The sequence below is a fragment of the Musca vetustissima genome, unplaced genomic scaffold, assembly GCF_032173495.1.
Source record: "Musca vetustissima isolate MV318-11 ecotype Yass unplaced genomic scaffold, APGP_CSIRO_Mvet_v1 utg735, whole genome shotgun sequence".
Taxonomy (NCBI): Eukaryota; Metazoa; Arthropoda; class Insecta; order Diptera; family Muscidae; genus Musca; species Musca vetustissima.
The window spans coordinates 69,579-91,254 of record NW_026884845.1 but is presented as its reverse complement, the minus strand read 5'-3'; the positions used below and the strand labels follow the sequence as shown (position 1 = coordinate 91,254).

The window sequence follows — 21,676 nt, the reverse complement described above, 5'->3', positions numbered from 1 at the left end:
CAGTGTTAAGGCTATTGATATGACAAAAATCAGTATTAGATCCCAATTCTCTTTGGATCCATTAGACTGTATTAGAAAATTTGGAAAAGATTTAGAAATGTCTGTCTGGCTAACTGCATGGTGCATATAATAACTCACGAGTGGTAGTAAGAGATTTGTTCCAAACTTGTCATATCGTAATACTTCTTTCAATCATGAATAACATGTTCGAAAATGGAGACTATTGGTTCACCACGATATCATCAATATTTTTTAATTTTTTCTATATCCTTGTTTGGCAATAATCCACTTTCCTTGAATTATATTTAAAATAAAAATTATTTTCTTTTATATTTTTTCAAAATTTTTTATTAAACTTCTATGAATAATTTTTGTTATCTTAAGTATGTCTAAAAGCAAACTAAATTATCTATGGTTTTATTATTTTACAATACTGTTTGGCATTTTGGATGCTAATATTTTACAAAATAAAAAAAAAAAAAACATATATAATTGTCTACTAAACTAAAACTAAAAAAATAATATAATACAATTTATTTAATATAAAATTAATTGAATGGACATTTTAAAAAAAAAGTTATGATTTAATTATCGTCTAGTTTATATCACTTGTGTTTTTTATACAATAGAATAATAAAAATGCTTAAAATATGAAGAAGAAACAAAACGAACTACAATATTTTTAATTTATTTACAAAAACATAGAAATATGTTATATTGAGAACTAAACAAATTTTTTGTTTTTAGCTGCGCCTGGGGCTATCGTTCTGCATGCTGGATGATGTAATTCCATTTCCATTTTTTAATTATTTCATTTTTAATTTCAGTCTTCAGATTTTGTTACCACTGACACGGGTGTTGAATTTCCACTAATACTACCGGTATTTGTGGTGTTCAGTGGCGATTTGGGTGATGCTGCAGCCGAAGAGGTTAGGGTAACGCCACCCGATACTATTGTGGTTGCCGATTGTCCCGCACCAATTGTGGGACTCTCACGTGGACTACTATTACTGCACGGGGGACTAACTTGGGCAGTACTGTGTAGTGAGAGATTTTGTGGATAGGCGCTGGCATTAAAGATTCCATTCAAATTACTCAAACCCATGTACTGGGATAGTAATGTGTGGAAGTTGGGCAATTTGTAGTGGGGCATTAGTCCCTGGGGCAGCAGGGCGGGATTGAAAGGCTGATGTAAGGCAAAGTGTGGTGGCCAAAATTCGGCGGGTAAACCACCAGGATGGCCGGGAATGCCATGTGGCAATGGTATGCCCAAAGGGAAATCGGCAAGACCTAAAAATAAAACAAACAAATAAAAATTTATTAATAAAATAATGTCATTAGATTTGCTATGGTATTTTTTTCTATTTCATTGGGTTAATTAAATTTCAATTAGTTTTCCTAATGCGGAAATACATTATAATAAATTAGGCAATTACGTGACCACCAACGGAAGCCAGTAAAGTTGGAAATGTTAGTTGATTATTTTTTTCTAATTTAATTACACCCAAAGAAAATGAACTGTTAATACGATTTTGGTTTTTATTTGTGAAGTTTTGACACTTACCTTGTTCGGGTAGTAAATAACCATTCTTATCTTGATTCATGAATTTCTCGCGTTTACGCCACTTGGCACGACGATTTTGGAACCAAACCTAAAATTAGAAAAAAAAAATACAAATTAATATATTTTATACCATTATTATAAGATTTTTAAATATCTAAAATAAAAATATATTTTCCTAGAAATAATTACCATAACCAATTATCATAAATGCTTGCTAGTCTCTTTTTCCTATCCCTGGCTAATTTACTCAACGCTATACAATTTTCAAAGAATAAACGGCCAATTAACCCCTTTAATTATTGTTGTACAACACATCAAATCCCCAAACCTTGCGCCAAGCTGCAACCACCACCCTAACACCCATTCAAATAATTTCAAGGCAGACGACGACTGCGCGCCCCCGCCCCACCACTTTGAGCCAAGTTTAATACAGTTACTGGCAACACCACCTTCGCCACCAGCGACAGACAATAGAATCCAATCGGAAGTTAAATTCTGTGATTTGCTTTCAATGCCCCCTTCTGCTCCGCAGCAACAGCTACCATACCACCAAACATAATCATCCATCACCAAGCTCTTGAAGAGAACTACCTTCAAAGCCACTTAGCCACATGGAATGCAAAAGATGTTAGACTTTTGAAATTATTTGAATCCTTCGACTGGTGGCTGGCTTCCTCATTGTGGATGGAAGGATAGATGACTGGGGTTGGGCGTGACCATGCTTGGATGGGCTTAATACATCTTTGTGTCTTATTAAATGCAATTTACAATTGTACACAAGTGTAACCGAATTGAATCAATTGTCTATACTTCCTTTGCAACGGATTTTGCCCAACACACAAAAATACAGGGTCCTTAACATTAAAATGACAAGTTAGCATACACACACGTCTTAACAGTATTAGGCAACATTTATCACCACACACACATACACACCCATTATTTTCTTTGGTCTCTCTATCTGCTTCATCATATGACAACATTCAGAGCATCCTTGCTGAACGAGCGAGCGAACGAACGAACGACCGACCAAACGAACAACAATGTTGTTACATGTGTATGCGTACAGTAAAATTAGTAATGATTTCCTGGCAATAATTGTTACAAATTATTGTCATACTTTCTGTTAGAAAGGCTCGCAGTCACACACCCACACACGTTTGTCTTGTCTTTCAACGATTTTGTGAACAATACATACATGTGTAGATTTTTGAAGGATACGTGGTACAATTTACTACTGAAATTCGAAAACAACCACCCACCCCCTGCTCTATACTTTCCCACAAGCCAAAGAAAGCTTTTACAATACAATGACATGAGTCGACAATTAAACAAAAGCCACTTATACAGATACATATCTCTACACAGATAAATGAGGACTATGAATGAAATTATCACCCGCTCAGTTGTATTTTGTCTTCCTTTTTTAAAATTGTTTAGAACATTCATTGTGAATGATGATGATGACGATGATATGACAATTTTAATTGTTACAAGGACAATTATTAATGTACAATTTAACATGATAATTGGTGTGTATGAACAAGAGAACCAGAAAAATAGAAACGAAGGAAGAAAACAATTATTAACAACTGGCATGTCAAAGCAGTGCATAAAAAAACAAGGAACAGCGTATTTACACCTTTCGTTCCAAGGCAATTTTAGCAGAATATAAAAGGAAATAATCATAGAAATATATTAAATGTGACATCTGTATAATTTTTCTGATTTTTAAAGACTTTTTTCTTGAGTATAACAGTTTTGATTGAAACTGTTATACTCACAAAAAAGCTAAAATGTATTAGTTTAAAAGTTAATAACACATTTTATAAAGTTTTAAAAATTCCTAGAGTATCTAAATCGCAGGAAAAACTGTTATACTGAAAAATTTTCAAGAATTTAAGAAAACGAAATAACAAAACTGATTTCAAATAGTTTAATTATCAATCTCCAATCATTTTGGATAAGTTTTATGCAGTATAACAGATTTGAAGAAAACTGTTATACTGCTGAAAAAATGATGAAATAGTTATAAAAATGAATTTTATCCACATATGAACCGCTTAAGATGACATTACAGTTATATGGATGTGTTATATACTCTTACAGCATTTTTTCTTTATTTATTTCTAAAACAATATTTCCCAAACTTAATAAACTGCCTAATAATTATGATTTTGTATATACACCCCATATTATCATAATTATGCTTATTACGGACCCATTTTAAAACAATTATGGCCTATTATGCGGGTGCAATTAACTTTTGCTTTAAATCTCATACCAACAAGGACAACTACGAACAAACATAAAAGCTTAGCTGCTACTGAAGGATATTTTTTTGTTTGTGCCAGAACAAATTTACATAAGAAATCCCTAAGTAGTTTATATTATAAGTATGTGATAATATCATTTTAAAAGATACCATGGCAAATTTTAGTAATTTCTAAAATAGTTTTAAAACACTTTCATTTATCCTGAGACATAGAGAGCGAGAGAAGGGGGAATGGAAAGGACACACTCCTTTTGTGATGCTTGGCACACAATTACTTTAATGGGTATTTAATAGAGATTTTCCAAATGATTAAAATCGGCATTGGCCTGGTGTTTTGCAGGCTTATAAATGATGTTTCACAAACAGTGAGAGAGAGGGGTGTTTTTGATTTTTGTTGGGGGGTTGAATTGAACTCGTAAAAATTCACACATAATTAGTGTGCTATCTATTTTAGGGATGATGATGATTTCTGATATTAACATACCCGGTGACAAAAACAAACAATTTAATGGGTATTAACGAAATAAAAAAGGGAAAATGGCAATTTGTTATAAATCGGCTATTTATGTACTTGACCTATCAATGAGACAAACAACAGCAACAATAACAACAACATTGGCTGTGATTTGAAGAGTTTATTATGTCCTTGATGGTGATGTTGTTGTTTTTTTTAGATATAAATCGTTCTGTTGCCTGAAATCCGTTTTTTTTCAAAATTTAATTGGTCATTGATGGAAATGTTAGATTGTTGTCTGGAGTATTTTTTGATAATCGCGTGTCATCATGGTGCATAACAACATTAATGTCTTTATTTTTTTATTTGTTTTTGTTTCCAGTTTTTTATTGTTTGTGGACAAGCAACTCTTGCCCTGTGCATATGCAGAATCCTTGCTGTGCTGCTGTTGTTGTTCCCCTTCCCCCTTAGCATCATTCTCGCGCCAATTTAATCCTTGTCAATTGTTTTGTATCAATTTGTAGCTTGTTTTCTATCATCCATCATAAATGGTTCCGCGTAATTTTTTAAACGAATTTCGTTATGTTCTTGTTGTTGTTGTTCCTCTTAACAAGGCAATTATTTTCGGATTTGTTGTATGTGAAAAAAATCGAAACGAAACGAATGCATGAATCGACCATACGCACACATGTTTGGCTTATGTGTAAACTTCATGTGTGTATGTGCCCCTTCTAGGTTATAACTGGTTCGATTTTGAAAACAATTCAGTTTTTTTTAACTGGTCACGCTTTTTTGAATCGGTTTTGTTGCAGATTAAAATTGTAACGAATTATAGCATTCAAAGAGGATTGATTTAGCAATTTGATAGAATATAGAAAGGGGGATTTTTTTATTTTTCAAATAAAGTATAATATGTATTCTCAAAAACAAATAAAACATTTATTTTTGTAATTAAAATTCAAAACCACAATAAATTTGCGCCCAACTTTAATAAAAAGTCTACGAAAAATAATTTAAAATGCTAACATTGTCACATTTTTCTATGTTTTTCTTGAGTATAACAGTTTTGAAGTCATTAAAAAGTGTCTACATTAATTTATTTTCATTTTCTTGTCATTCTAAAACATTTTCCTTGAGTATAACAGTTTCGCACAAAACTGTTATACTGGAAAAATTAATGGAATTTGATATCTTAATGTATATAGAAGCAAATTATGACGATTAAAAAATATTTCAAGCCAACGAAAACTGTTATACACACAAGAAAAAAGTTTCATTTCAACTAAATTCATTGTTTTGTAAGGTCTACACCAATTAAATTAAATCTTTTTTATGGATGTATCTCTTTTTATAATTTTTCCCACATTTCCTCTAAGTTCTCTTTCTGATTTATCAAATTAATTGCCTTTTGTTTATAATTGTTATAAAAAATACTATTATAATATTAATTTGTATTTACCTGTACACGTGCTTCACTTAAATCCAAGCGCATTGCCAAATCTTCCCTTGTAAATACATCCGGATATTGGGTCTTTTCAAATGCCCGCTCCAATTGATGTAATTGAAATGTTGTAAAGGTGGTACGTGATCTAGTTTTTTTACACATTGATATCAAAAGGTGGGGAGAGAAAGAAAGAAAGAGAAAAGCAGATTAGAAAACAACATTCATTATTTGTTTTTGAGCAATTGTTTTAATTTTTTAAGCGGATTTTCATTGTTTTGACGGCGGATACATACCTTCTTACTTTACGTGGCCTTTCCATATCACCCATATCATGACCATTATTTAGACTATTCGAAAGATCATCATCGGTATTATCGACATCAAGGCCATTGTCTAAATTGTCGGGTGAATCTTCACGTTCACGTTTTTCGGCATGGGATTGCGATTGTTGTTGCTGCTGCTGTTGTTGTTGCTGATGAAGATGTTGCTGTTGTAAATGATTATTGTTTAAATGTTGCTGCTGTTGTTGTTGCTGCTGCTGATGTTGCTGTTGCAAATGCTGATGATGCAAAGCCAATTGATGTGAGGGTATCAAATGCAAATGGCTATGTAAATGTGGCAATAATGAGGTTTGTATGGGACTAGTTGGATTGCTGCTGCCATTGGTGTTGGCAATGTGATGAGCAGTTTGTTGATTCAGGGATTCGGATGAATCTGTAGGAAAAAACATGATCAAAAAAATAAATTTTAATTTATTAAAAAATAACATTTTTTTAAGTTTTCCGGCCATGTATAACTGCAAAAAAGTCAAAAATATTTTCAAATATTTAAACCAACTATATAGAAATTCGAAACTCTCGATTTCATTTAATTTTCATCATGTATAACAGTTTTATAACTGTTATACAAAACTGTTATACTACTAAAAATTGCTAAATTTTTTTATTTTTTTTACAATGTTTTCTTTCAAAGCAAAAACAAATAAATTAGTTTTGAATCTAAAATCCTAATTATCCAAATTAATTATTATTTTAAATTAATTTAATAAAATTTTATTATTTTAAATTAATTTACAAAATTTTAAATCCATTACTCTTTAAACTAAATTTCTAAAACCACACATTTTCCCCACCCCAATAGATATATCCAATATCAAGCGATTAGTTTTCCACAAAATACGACAACAACAAAAATTAATAACCATTTTATATGCAAATCAATTTAACACCTAACAACAATCCAGACAATATGTCAAGTGTATTTGTGTGATAATACCAAACGTAATTGAATTACAATGATGCTGTAATAGAAACCACTATCTGTCTGGCAAAAAAAAAACTGAATAACAGGCCTCATCATGATGGATGGTCATCCAGGCTATTTTAAATTCAGGAAAATCAAGAGTTTAAAAATTTCATCTTTCTTTGCAGATTTTTTTTATTTTTCCCTTGCGGATTTCATCCCTTTTTTGGGTAAAATATTTTGCCATAAATTCACTTCAATATTTTCGGTAAACATTTGCCAAACGTTAAGTGTAATCAAACAATGGGTTATAGTATGGACATGAAATGCTGATGCTGAATCCAGCATTCCCAAGCCATTGTATTTTGGGGGTATTCAATTGAGAAAATAAAATCTTTAAAAGCAAAATAAAAAAGCCAAGTAAGTCAATAAATAAACGAAGGAATGAGTGAATATCAATTGAAATTGAATTTGATTTGGAAGTTAAACAATAAGTATACGCACACAAACTCTCACACACACACGGGTAAACACACTTTACGACAATCAAAAGCTGCAGTTGAAGATTTTTAATGTGGCTTTTAGGAAATACGCTTTTAAAAGGTGGTATGAGGTGAAAGTGAATTCCGGGGTGAATAAAACAAAAAGGAAACACATTGAGTAAATATCCACACAACAATAAAAAAGAGCGCGAAATATTTGCAAAGGCAAAAATTGTTACAAAACTCAATCAATCAAATCAGGTTTCCTTTAACAAAAAATCCTTTCTTCCTAAAAGTTGCAACATTACGTCCTTTGTTAATCTACCAGCCATAATAGAATTATTGCCATTCAGATCGTTACAAAAAGTAAATGGCTGTGTGTGTGTTTGTACACGTTCACCTTTAGCCCAAAACCCATAATCAAGATTTAATGAGCCTCAAATTAATAAATGTTTTGCCCCATATACAATTTAAAAATGAACCGATACGTCTGCATCACAACAGGATAAGCTTGTTTCGCACAGCAGGATACAGAGCAGAAACAACGTCGACATCGACAGCCTCATCAGCTAATGGTGAAATATGCGAATTGTAAAAAAGAAAAAATACGCGCGCGTTCCGTCTCTGCCTCTATTCAAAACTTATGGAAAATTATGCATTGACATCGGCATCAATTGACAACTTTCAAACACAGCACACACGGCAATGGGAGGAGTGTATGCCTGCATGCTGGGGTAATTTCATACTCAAATTACCCAAAGCAATCGCTGGCTTCACTTCACTATCTATCCCAGCTATCACCACTCGTCATACTCTTCATCATCATTAACGCTGTGACATTTAGAATCATAAGCAAATTATGAACAATTTTTTTTTTGCCCCCCACCTGCTGATGACGTTTCCTTCACTTCGGCACAATGGTGAAAAATTGACATGGACAATTTTTGAATTTTAATAAACGTATCAAGCTATTCCATCCATTCCATTTGGGTAAAGGTGGTTGCAGAGCTGTGGCACATCATAGACATCGATGCTGATGTTATGCTATCACCTCATGATATCCTGTTGAGCTTTTATGGTCAAAAGAGAGAAAATTTGCAAAGGAGTCGTTGACGAAAAAAAAACAATGCAAAAAAATGTGTGAGTGTGTGTCCCATTGGGTGCTCGTTTAGGTGTCAATTTCACATTGCGGGGAATGATGGAAAACCAATCGATACATTATGTTAGGTGTTCAAAATGACATGAACACCCAAAGACTGAAAAGGATCGCCATGTTGTATGGAAACCAAACAAAAAGGACCTCTCAATAATTATTGGGTGTAATTATGTGTATGTGTTTGTGCACATTCAGCGGGTGGTAATGGTAATGTGATATTGGGTAACCTTTTTATAAAGGTTTTCATTTTTGCAGGGACTATTAAGAGGTATATAAGTATAGGTGGTGTATAAGTGGATTTTATTTGTATATGTATGAAATATGTTCGTGGAAAAGAATTAATAAGGCAATTTTTAAAAAATAATTAACAAATTCTACACATAATTGTTTATGTTATAAACATTGAGAAATTTTTGAACATTTTGAGAAACCTTTTCTTCGGGCTATAATGTGCAGTTCGGTATAATATTCAAAGCGTTTAACAGATCAACAATCATTAAAATATACTATAAAACACCTCGAAATTTATTACGGATCATTTCAAGTCAGTTTCAACGTGTATAACAGTTTTATAACTGTTATACAAAACTGTTATACACGCCAATTTTGGCAAATTTATTATTTTTAAAGACTTTTCTGACCAAATAAATGCAAATTTCATAACATTTAGGTAATATAAATACGATTTTGGGTGAAATATTATATCTAAAAACGAAATTGTTTAATTTTTAATTGAAAAAAATGTGGAGTTAATTCTTTGAACATTTGACCTCAAACCGACGGATAAAAACAATTGGTTTAAATAAGAAAACTTGTATTCAATTTCAAATAAATCTCCTCTGAAACTTTAAAATATTTATCCACTGTGAAGTATCAATCAGAAAATTAAATCAAATTGATCAGAAATTTTGAAAAAATTTTGGCGTCGGAATTTTACCAATGTCGAAATACTTGAAAATTGATTAGCAACAAGATACTGATATGGAGGTCCGACGATGGCAGGAAAGATATTCGCGAAAATGTTCGAAAAACATTTTGAAGATTTACAGTCAAATTTTTTTATTCAGTTTAAATTGGAAGCCTAAGAATACCTAAGGTTTACTTCTGTCGAAATTTTTCTATTTGCCATAAAAATTGGTTTTGAGGAGTTCGAAGCTGGGTATTCCTATCCCAATATTTTTATTTCCGTATTTCTAAACGATTGAAGGTTTCAAACAATTACATGATATAATTCAAAATATATCCAACCAATTAGAACATAGAATCAGACTAAGACTGCGGAAACACAGGTATATATATCGCAAAGACCTGTGTTTAGATCGATCTTCAGATAATTTTGAAAATATTTTAATTTTTTTAAAATAATTTGAAATCCAAATAATAGAAAAACCGATGAAGAACTTTTGCTGAAAACATGGTTTTAAATTTTGCAATGCTTATAAAAAATACTCAGACAGTACGAAATATTATTTTCGATAAATGCTAAACCATTGGCATGCTTATTTTTTCTCGCAAAAATATACCGTCGGTATTTTTTTCGGAATAAATTACTATAATTTTTTTCTATAAAACTTACCACTACGTTTAGTTTGATTTCCCAAAATTTGATCGATGCTGTAGACAGCACGTGGTCTGGAGACGGGGCTTTCTTGTAGAGGGCGTATTACGGGAGCCATTATAGCATGAGGTGCAGTTGTGGTCATCATTATAATATTAAAATATTATTTTTTGTAATTTATTCACAATTTCTCAATTTTTTTTTTCAAATAATAAATTTGTTTTTCAAATTCCTTTTTTAATTTACACAAACATTTATTTTTCTTTTTTTCAAATATTTTTCTTCATGCAAAAACACTTAATATTTTTAAACAATAATTGCACTTTTACACGTGTTTATATCTTTATTTTTATTATTCAAAATTACAATTGATTAATTTTTATTTAATTTGTTATCCACAAATTTGCTATGGTTTTTTGTTTTGTTATTTTTTCTTTCGTTCTTCCTTTGCGAAGGATGTAATGTTCGTTACGAGCATTAACCACCGACTAAGCAATGAATGGTTAAAACATTAGCATTAAATACAATTATAACAGTTATATTGCACAGGGCAAGACAGTGTGTGAGTGAAATAGCAAACATCCAGCAGGGATATGCAACCCCCTGTTGGTCGCATACAGCAAAAACAGGCTCGCAATGTATTTTACTTCTCTTTCACTCTAATGGCAAACAGAGAAGAGCAAGAATGTGAGTGTGTATGTGTTTGTGGTGTTGAAAGAGGGTTGGTTCTTTTGCCTTAACACTTAACGTATACAGGTAGGTTTATCTGTGCTACATTCACACACACACGCACACATACTCTCTTTTTGGCACCCATCCATCAACATCCTCGCCTATCCTTTGGCCAATTTGTCTATTATCCACTAAGGGGTGTTGTTCTCCTCTCTCTTTAAATATATAGATGACTTTTGTTGTCTAAGTGTGTGTGTATTTTCAAGTCCTTTCACACACATGCACACTATTATATTCCATATAGTGTTAAAACTCATTAATAAAACAGTTTGTTCAATAATTACTCTCCTAGGTTATTATTATGCTCTCTCACTATCTCCCCAAATTGCTCTTGAGTAAATATTTTGTTACTCAATTAAATAAAAATGATATGAAAATTATTTTTAACATCAATTTAATATCCTTAACATATGTTTACATACTCGCATATACACATATATCTCGATGATCTTGTCATTGTTTCCCCTTGGCACATCCTTTCTCTCTCACACTCCCAGTTGTATCTGTTATGCATGGCTTTTGTGGTTTCATTTACCTGTCTTTAACGCCATCATAAATTTTTTATGATTTCCATAATTTTTATATGATTTTGTTCCCAAATGTCAGCGTTCTTCCTGTGGTTTTCTTTTCTTCGCCTTTACACCTTTATGATGTCTCATGACGTTCCCGTTGTTGTTGTTTTTATGCCTTTTTAATTATGGCGCACATAAATATTTGTATACCTTTTATTTCTGTGGTGTCCCCCGTAGCAAGCATGGCATCACCTCGCTCTGCAGGTAGCTTCCGCTTGATCCATTGATCAAATTTGAGCTACTCTCAATGAATCCTTTTACTTGAAATGGGATTTTCATTGGTATTTTTTCTGTTTAAGTTCATTGATTAATATTAAATCATTGCAGATATAAGATAGAGGAATGCATTTTAGTCCTGTTTAGGGTATATTAATTAGAAATAAATCCTAGATGGACAGGTGTATTGCATGTTAAGAATCCTTTTTGGAACAGAACATGTCTGGTTTAAAGGTTATTTCGAAAAATTAATCAATATCGATAGCCTATTCTAATTCGAAGAGAAAGGTAGGAATGGATTGGTGTTACTGGAATACAAGGCATGTAGTGGATCCTCTGGATAATATGTGAGAACACCGAACTTAATAAGAACTTACGATAAATCTAGGAGGCAAAGAACGTTTAACATTGGTTAAACTGCATATTGGCCAAACACAGAATTAACATTTCAATATTTCATAACATTATTAAGACGCTCAAAGAAGGGTCACTGGGGCCAAAAACTCACACTAGGGTAAATTTATTCACTTGTCGGGAACTTGATAGTAAATCGAATGTTGTGTGTGAAAAGTTCTGAAATTGAAGCATTCATTGGAACCATTTGATATTTTAATACTCTAAATGAGTATCTATGGTTCCGATTTGCCCCCAATGCCTTTTTATTATTTCTTCCATTAGACAAGTTCCAATCAATTACTAATTGTTTTGACCTAAAAATAGCTGTTATATAATTCAAAACACATAGCATATTTATTATCAAACGTTTATAAAAAAATATAATATCATTCAAAGTTGTTGACTTATATTAAGGAAAAGTGTCTTGTTCTCCAGTTATTCGAAACATTTACATTTTGAGTCGATTTAGTTGACCTATGGATGCATGGTCTCCTACGCCATACACTCAGTTAGTACCGAGTTCAAAGAATCCTGAGCCTGACCCACTGATGGTGCATTCAATTCAATAATCCACGAAATGGGGTTGGAATTCCCTTCGGATCAACTGTATTTTTCAAAGACATACGAAGAAGATTTTTACTATCCATGATTTTGGGAATGTAAAATAACAGCCTCTTACGTTGGAAAATGCAGGTTGAACCATCAGTAAAAGTAAAATGTGACTGTATTAGAATTCGGACTGCCTTATAACACTTTCTTTTATTGGAAAATGTTGATAAAAGTTTCGAAATATTGAAAATTATTTGCCTTTATGAGGGGTACCCCAATAAGTGAACCGATATATCAAATTTTCAATATTACCTATCCTGGTACTAGTAGTAATGTATGTGCAAAATTTCAAAGTACTATCCTTATGATTGCGATTGGCTATTAACAATATCGATATTTCGAGGCGTTAGAAACAGAATAACAAAAGGGTACAAATTGGGTTGAACCAACAGAGTTACGTTTGCTAACGATTTTTTGGCTCAAGCTTATTACTGCTGATTTAAATGCGGTATTTTTAATTGTTCTTCTAGCTTCGAATCAAAAATCAAATCAATTTCGATAAGATGATTTAGTAATGCTTTTAGTATTATAAACTTCTCTTTAACTAAATTAAACCTTGAAATTATATGTTCGCCAAAGTTATTTGGAATCTGCCCAACCCAATAGTCAATGAAATTGTAATTGGAGTCTGGCACTCAACCAGTTGATCCACATGTTGGATCCTGTTGCATCATTTTAACATCATTTACATTATGTTTGATGTTTTTTGTTCCAAATGAGCCCGACTGTAATTTTTAGTTTCGGCATACTTTTAATATCTCTGTTTGTTGATGTTCGCCCATGTTTGTTATCTAAGTATCGAATTACTCTAAAAGCACATTTAAAACGATTATGACTTGGTCCACATGTTGGGACTCACTAGATCATGAATTTGAAATGAACCCCTGGCACCCAACGTGGGGTTCGACATGTTGGGAATCGGTGCAGCCTTTTTGATGATGAAATCGAAATGGACCTCATGGATCTCTATAAATAATCGATTTCAATATCTAGTGGGTTGGGCAGATTATCAACAAAAGTGTTGTACATATGTTGAGCGAAGTAGACGTAAACGTTGTTCCGGAAATTATTGTTCTCAACTAGGGAAACAAATTTTTGTTGGTGTAGCCAATTTTGGGGTACCTTCAAATTGGCTGTCATTTTTCATTTTCAAAATATTATAATTTTATATATATGTATTTGAATTTTTTACCAACTCCTCCAAACTTTCAATTCCTCCTCTTAGACATGTTAATTAAGAATGTTCAATCCTTCATATATGAAAAGTTGATCGGGATATATTACACAGTCATAACATATTCTGGTTGCTCTAATTTAAACACATATTGCTTATCTGAAGCTTTCCTAATGTAAACCTTAGTCTCACTCTGATTTCACCAAAGCAGTTCCAAAGACTTAGACAAAAATCTATAGGTAATATGGCAATAATCATACTACCCCCTAGCCAAAGTAGCCCTCTACAAATTTAGTACCTAGCTTTAACCCTCGAATAAAAGTTGATCTGAAAATGCATCATTGGATAGATCCATCTTTGGATAGACTTCAACTATCTGCTCTAATTCTGACAAAGACATTATTTCGTTTATCTGAAGCTAATGTAAAGACTCGGTTAAAACAACGAAAGCCTTACTCTGGTTTCACAAAACTAGTTCCAAAGACTTAGTCAGAAATCTGTAGGTAATATGGCAATAATCACAGGTCCATAGGGTTTAAAATAACTTAGAATAGTTTAAATGTGCGTTTTAGCAGGGTACAACGATTACATGACGATTACATGGTTCATGGACGATCGCTTAATAATGACATAATCTATTATTACTAATACCTATCCATCGATTATAGCTTATAAATAAAGCTGTTCATTAGAATTAAAAATACGCCACTACTTGTCTACAATGTGAGCAGAAAAATAGCTCACCTTGGAGGATTTTCATTAAGCGAGATGGATGGATCATGAGACCACATAAGATTAGTGATAGCCAATGATTATGTTTTTCTTATCCGAATGCCTGTACAAGGATGATTTAATCATACTTTAAGTTTTAAATTATATCCATTACTAGATGTTAGCTAACTAAGGCTGAAATGGTTCGAAGTATTAATGCAAAATACTTAAGCGTTAAACTCAAATGCCTGATCAATATTTTAAGGAATATATATCGTGTTGATTTAAATCTAAGTACCACAGTTAAAATTAGTGATCATGCTAGGCTGAAAAACTCTTGGCGATCTAAAAATCTATCCAGGCGGTACAACGTTAAACAGGACTTAAAACAGTCTTCAACATAATCCTAGTACGAACGCTAGGATTTGAATATACTTCGTATGAGTTTATGAATCTAATATGTTGAAAACATCTATATTTGGATCCCAACTTCTATCCAGAAGGAGTTTTATTATATGTTCAATAATACTTGAATATGTTCTTTTTTTGCTGTTTTAAAAATTTTGCAAGTAAAGGTTTATTTGTTGTTGTATTTCAAAATAATTCAGACTACATTCGCCTATTTAAATTACACACTTACATATGTGATAGTACGTATGAATGTAGAAAATATCCTTGTTACACAAACTATTGTCTCCTTAAACCTTATTACCCGAAAAACGTTGATTATGTTTACATACACATTACGCATTAATCCATATGATCCTGTTTTTCCAAGGAAAACATCTCGAAACCCAGAAATGACGCTCATACTTTGTCGTCGTGGTAGCTATGTTTGGGAATTGCATCATGACAAGGCGCTAATTTGTGAAAACTTGCACAATTTCTTTGTCCTTTTGACACAAACAAACGCAGCGGTATAGCGACTCGAAAGGACTTTTCAAGTATGTCGATGTGAATAGCGCACTCACAAAAAGGACAAAGAAACGAAAATCAACGAGAAAAGATGAAGAAAAATCATTAATTTTGACAGCTGTCTAAATGACGCCATAAACGGTTACAGCCACATTACAACAACAAATATGTAAATATTGTCAACCCAAAAGAAAAACAAGTTCTCGGTGGTCAGTGAATCCTGCGCTTGTAAGAGCCATGCGGTTACTTAAGCCGTTATTAATCATGCGCTATAACTCCCGGGGGGATTAAGCAGAACATTGAGCACAGGTTGTTATATTGAGATAGAGAGAGGATGTGTGTGTTACCTGTTGTTTATTTAGAACACTGGCCGGTCGGCGTTGTAAAATCTCCCAAGATTTCATTGAGCAACATTCTTAGTGTGCTACTTTGTTTGGATCAATGGTTTAATGTAGAGCTCTACATTCATTTATTCCAGGCCATTGGGCAGAAGCTTACTCCACTTAAACGGGGCTTTAACTACCTAAACACAGTCTCCTTACGAAGATGTGCGGAGGTGGAATCGCCTCCTTTAGCAAATATTCCACTAATGAGTTATAGATCTTGTGTTAAGGTAAGTCCCATGGCTAAGACCATTTTCTGATGCTCATCCTCAGAAATGGAAGATCATTTTTGTGTGGGCCCCGTAAGCATTAGTTTTACTTTCATTTTCTAGTTATGCCTGCACAATTCCGCCTTGTTTCTTGATGGGCGATGATTCGCCGATTTGTGGATGGATGGATGGTTGGCTGATTTTGTCGTTGATGTCTGCCATCTTGACCATTTTTCTATTTGCCTTTAATTGACCTCATTAAAAGTAATGTTTGATGTTTTTGTCGAGCAAATGAGCACATCATCAAACACATAGATCGTAGATTAGATAGTCGCCTGACCGGCTGTAATTTTTAGTTTCGGTACACCTTTAATGTCTCGGTGGCTGATGTTTGTTCGTGCATGTTTGTTATCCAAGTATCGAATTACTCTAAAAGTAAATTTAAAACGATTATGACTTGCCCATTTTGTTTTCGTAGGGGGTTTACTAAAATTTTTCGGCTTTTAAAGGCTAATTTGGATGCTAACAAGGATTTTGTTATTATTTTTAAAATGTGATTGCTTAGAGGCCACTGTTTTTTTTTCGGAGAAATATTTAATTTTAATTGATTTGGTCTTATATAAGTCTGACTATTGACATTTTTGGTAGGAAGACTTGTTACCTAATGACAATACTAAATTACATCCAATTTGGTGAAAATTCGTATATTTTGAGCTGGATATGGGGTTTGGGAGTTTTTCTACCCAATGATTTCCAAAAATTCCTAATTATAGCCAATTCGGCCAAACAACATGTCCAAATGCCGAATATTTAAGGCTGCCGTTAAATAGCCCCAATATTAAAGATAGAGCTTCAAATTTTGTTCACACACATTGCTGTAAATCTATGTTCTTTGGTATTGCAAATGTGTTATATTGGTACAAGTTTTGCTACAGCTCTCATATAACGATATTTTCAACCTATAGGGCAGTAATTAGACATTTCGGGTTCTTGTGGGGTGAAGAACATCTTCGCAGAGAAATACGTCAATTTGTTAATACAGTCCCCTTCTAATGGAAAAAAGCTGATGAAAAGCTGTAATGTGCCATTCCAGGTTCTCAGAGATTGAAAAAAAAAAAATACTGAAAATAAGTCCGTTTTTTTGATACAGTCCAAATAATAAGGGACCGCCCCATATTTGATACGACTATTTTAGTTGCATTTTGATTTATTGAGACTGAAATAGATCTTAGAACCAAAATTTCGATATAGGTCATGTTTAGTCATAGCCCCAACCAAAGTAGCTGTAATTTGAAATTCCGAGCACTTGGAAGATGAAAAAATATCTTTACTGTAAAAATATACATTTTTTGACGCAGTCGTCAAAAGAAGTTCCCCTCTCCTTTCTTGATATGATGACAATTTTACCGCATATTCCAACTGATGTGTTTGACATTCCGTATTTTTGAAGGGTGAAACAGATTTTCGAATCTCAACCAAAGTGGCATTCACATAAATGTCCCGCTCCATTATTCCCTACTTCGAAGATTTGCATTTTCATATCGAAGGGTTCTTGGAGGATGTAAACCACTTTTGCAGAAAATGTTCAATGGAGATTCCCGTTTTCACGTATCCCATACACAGGCCCATCCGATGTTTTATACTCATAGGAGCATTTTCCTATCGAAGTGGGTCTCATCATTGACATTTCCGGTATGTTGAAGATCTTAACCAAATTTTGCCAACTAATTCTCTTAGTGGAGGAATACAAATTTGGCGCTGTTGAATTTCTTGTTTGCTCTCCCTAACGCCTATAGGGTTCACCGGTTCTCGCACGGCTTTTCCCTTGGTCAGGCTTGCTCTTTATTTCTTTATTTTGGGTGATCCACGCCGTAAGTCTATAAAATCTTTCAGTGATATAACAGCGCAGCGGATAGCAGTCGAGTTAAAACTTATTTCTTATTCGGGTGGTTATTACTGTTGGAGCTTCTTCGGGTATTGAAACACATAGATCATAGGAAGAAAGCATATTAACCAACCCCTGTCCAAGTGATGTAAAGGTAATAATCAACTTAATTGGATAAAGTGAGACTTCATAATAAAAAAGTCGACCAATATAGAGCAATACATTCACCACGTGAAAAATATAGCCCATATATTATTTCCTCTTGAAATTGTAAACAGGCATTTTAAATATTACAAAATACCAACAAAAATAATTTCAGACAAAAACAATATGAAATAAATTTTAATAAATGAAATTTCATCCATTTATGGGCATAACATTACTAACATTTATAAACTATATTTAATATATTAAATTAACAATGAGAAAAAACACAACAAATTCCCAAAATATAATTGATTAAATTTCCAACACATTATCACATTGAACTTCATCGAAATTGTGATAACACCAACAGCAACAACAACGAATACAATAGGTGGCCACGAACCTACAATCTCTGACCTCATTTCATACAGTCAATGATTTTTATAACAGTTCTCCAAAAAACAGTTGTTCTCTCTCTCACATACCCTATGAAAATATTTTTGGGACAGGACATGCGCCTTAAAGCCGAAATTTCATTGGGTATAAATTTTAACCACAAACCAATACCATAACATTGCCATAGATGGCAATACAGAGACAAAATAAAATAAGAAAATGAAAAAAATGCGAATAAATTTCCCCCCTTTGGGAAAATGTACTGGTAAAAGTGTCATACACTACTATTCTCAGTATCCAAACGTATACTTGTATAAAAATTAAGTTAGTATTAGTAAAAATATTTAACGGCGACGCTAAGGATAATGTTGACAATACTGCTGTTTTCTGTGCAAAAAGATGGGGGAGATGTTTATAAGACTGAGTAGCTGGGTTTGTGGATGGCTGCATGGGGGAGGACAACCGGCTTAAGAGCCTGTATAACAATATAGTTAACATTCAACTCACCTTTTAATAAGGTTAACTAGGTACTGCAGTGCAAAGATGGGCATACGCACACCCGCCACACGATCTGAAAGTGTGGGTGGCTTTGTGTAAGTAAGACGAAAAGAAATGTCAACATTATTATCCTTACGAAGATTGTTGCCACACAGTGGGCTGGAAGGTCAAAATAAAATTCAATTTATATAAAACAGTGCAGATACATTTAAATCAAAATATCCGGGTTCAAGACCATAACTTCGTTTTCGAGGAGTAAAAAAAGTGTGGGTTTCCATATTTAATGGTTTATCTTTACAAGTAGTACTTGTTAAAATGCTCTGTAATTTCCAACTATCCGAGTTTGCTCTTTTGGGTTTCATTTTGACATTGTACATTCTTGGTGGGTCCATGTATTGATATAAAGGACCAATGCAATTTTATGTTGACTTCAGCATATTCTGTTTCATAGATAGATATTTTTCCATATTGCACCACTTTTCCAAAAGTCCAACCTAGTGCAGAATATTTCATAATTCTAACTTCTTATATCCTCCAAAAAGATGTGGGTAATCAACATATCTAAAATCGCTCGAAAACTGTATATGGGTGCTACAAAGGCTACTACATATATTTCTAACACATTCGACATGTTTATGATATGTATGTTTATACTAAACGTACTCAGTACGATTTGGCGTACGGCCATGTGTTGTGTTTTTTATAGTGATACGAACAATTTATTTCCCAAAAAATTGAATTAACTTCGAACATGTTCGTACGATAATTGTTCACTTCTTTGTGCGCGGATTATTACAACAGGGTATATCTAAGGGGTTTTTAGCACTCCGAAAACGTTATTTTTACAAAATCGGCTCCTGTGCCAAAGAATATTAATGTCGTACGTGAATTGATAACCCAAGATCGTCATGTGACATATCGTGAGATAGAGACATCCTTGGGCATTTCTACCACCAGGATAAATTTGACATTAAATAAACAACTGACCAACGAAATGGGTTGTTCTCCGAAACAACTCAGCAATCAACCGTATGGGTCTTCGAATATGAGCCAATTCCCTCGAAAGTTTTTCGAAAAAAAACCTTCAAATGGTCTACTGCTTCTTCGACAAACCTGGTCAAGTGGTGACTAACCGACTTGAGCAACATAGAACGGTCCATTCTAAGTGAAACACCACAATTTGTTTGGCCGAAGTCTTCGGAGAAATTCGAAATAAGACAGGACGAATCATTGTACACTCGTCGGTTCAAACCAGCTCCCTCCATTATTAGGTTGGCATTAAAATAGAAAATAGTTCGGGACATTTATGCGATTCCTGCTAGGAAAAATCGAAATACCAATAAAACATAGGTTGGAAAATTGGGCCTTGGAAACACTGTAAATAACTTTTGATGGTAGAAAAATATTTCTAAAATTCTCAAAATGCCGAAAATTGGGGGTGCCGATCAGTTGACCGATTCTTGTTGGTAGATGATGTACTTGAAAAATAGTTCTTTATATAATATGTGTGGGATAGTTTCCAAATTATTTGGACAAAGTGCGAAATTTGATCAAAAATCAAAATTTGAATTTTTTGTCTACATATTAGGTATATATTATGTGTACAGATTTTTCCTGTTCAGTGACTTGTACTAAAATTTTATGGGGAATATTTTTGTCTTTGATACCATCATTCTAAAATGACATCTAGTAGGGAAATTTGGTATAAACTCGGAATAAGATCGGGTTTTCATATTTTAAAAATTTTGACGTTTAATTGGGTGTACCGTTGTAGGGGGCTATGAACCGATATATGAACCGATATCCCCATTCTCAATACCAATATCATAAGAGTAGTGGTCATATATGTACAAAATGTTCAATTCTATTCAATGCTCTATCTTTAATATTGATTTATTGTGATTTATTCTGATCCACATTGTGTATGATTTATTGGGTCTCACTTTGCTCCACTGTACCCTTGAAGCTCTTTATTATTGATATCATCATTACCCATTATTAGTTGTGTGTAAATTTCCCCCTCGATCTTCTTCTTCTTCATTTCAACAATCTTATATTAATTCGCAGACTCGCAGAAAAACCCCCGACACACCAACCAACCACCCAAAAACAGTCAATGTAGTAGTGTATGAGCACACACACACAACAATTTCACTAATATTAACGCAACAGTAGCAACATTTTTCTTTGCTATTAAATTTAATATATTAAGGCAATAAAATCATTTTCATTTGTTGACTTTTGCCACTGCCAACAAATACTTAGCTCAAACCCGAACCGAACCCAACCCCATAACCCTAATGATGATGATATTATACCAACACCCCAGCCACCCCCAAAAGAAAAGTTCTTTTTCTTTGTTATAGAAAAATCATTATATTCAAAGATAGAGGCTACAGGAAGAGAAAGAGAGAGAGCGCAGGAGAAGCGTCAAAGGTTCTTGGGGTTGATTAAGTTGAGGTTGAGGGTGTCAATGAGGTTTTGTGTGGCATGTTTTGCCGACCTTTTGACAGGAATAGTTTTAATGTTTTCATCTTCTTGTCTTATAAAGATTAAGTACTCCTGAGGGGGTGAATCTGCAGTGGAGGTGGGTGGTGTGTTGGCATCTCTCCCTCTCTTAATTTATTATGCCACAATAAAGGAAGCTGTAGTTTGAGT

At 33.3% G+C, this 21,676-nt stretch overlaps 1 protein-coding gene across 1 annotated transcript; it reads right to left on the bottom strand.

Annotated features, from left to right (window-relative positions):
- Positions 1-822: 822 nt before the first annotated feature.
- Positions 823-10,320, bottom strand: LOC133331927 (homeobox protein orthopedia). Its single transcript, XM_061540315.1, has 5 exons — positions 10,194-10,320; positions 6,031-6,451; positions 5,753-5,882; positions 1,565-1,652; positions 823-1,290 (listed from the first exon to the last, which is right to left on the bottom strand). The coding sequence occupies exons 1-5, from the start codon at positions 10,318-10,320 to the stop codon at positions 824-826; spliced, it is 1,233 nt and encodes a 410-aa protein (XP_061396299.1). The 3' UTR covers position 823.
- Between the last annotated feature and the right edge of the window lie 11,356 nt (positions 10,321-21,676).

Coding starts and splice junctions, on each gene's coding strand:
- LOC133331927 (XM_061540315.1), bottom strand. CDS start 10,320: ATGACCACAACTGCACCTCATGCTATAATGGCTCCCGTAATACGCCCT. Junction 5,883..6,030: donor AGGCCACGTAAAGTAAGAAG/GTATGTATCCGC, acceptor TAAAAAAACTAG/ATCACGTACCACCTTTACAA. Junction 1,653..5,752: donor TAAGTGAAGCACGTGTACAG/GTAAATACAAAT, acceptor TTCTAATTTTAG/GTTTGGTTCCAAAATCGTCG.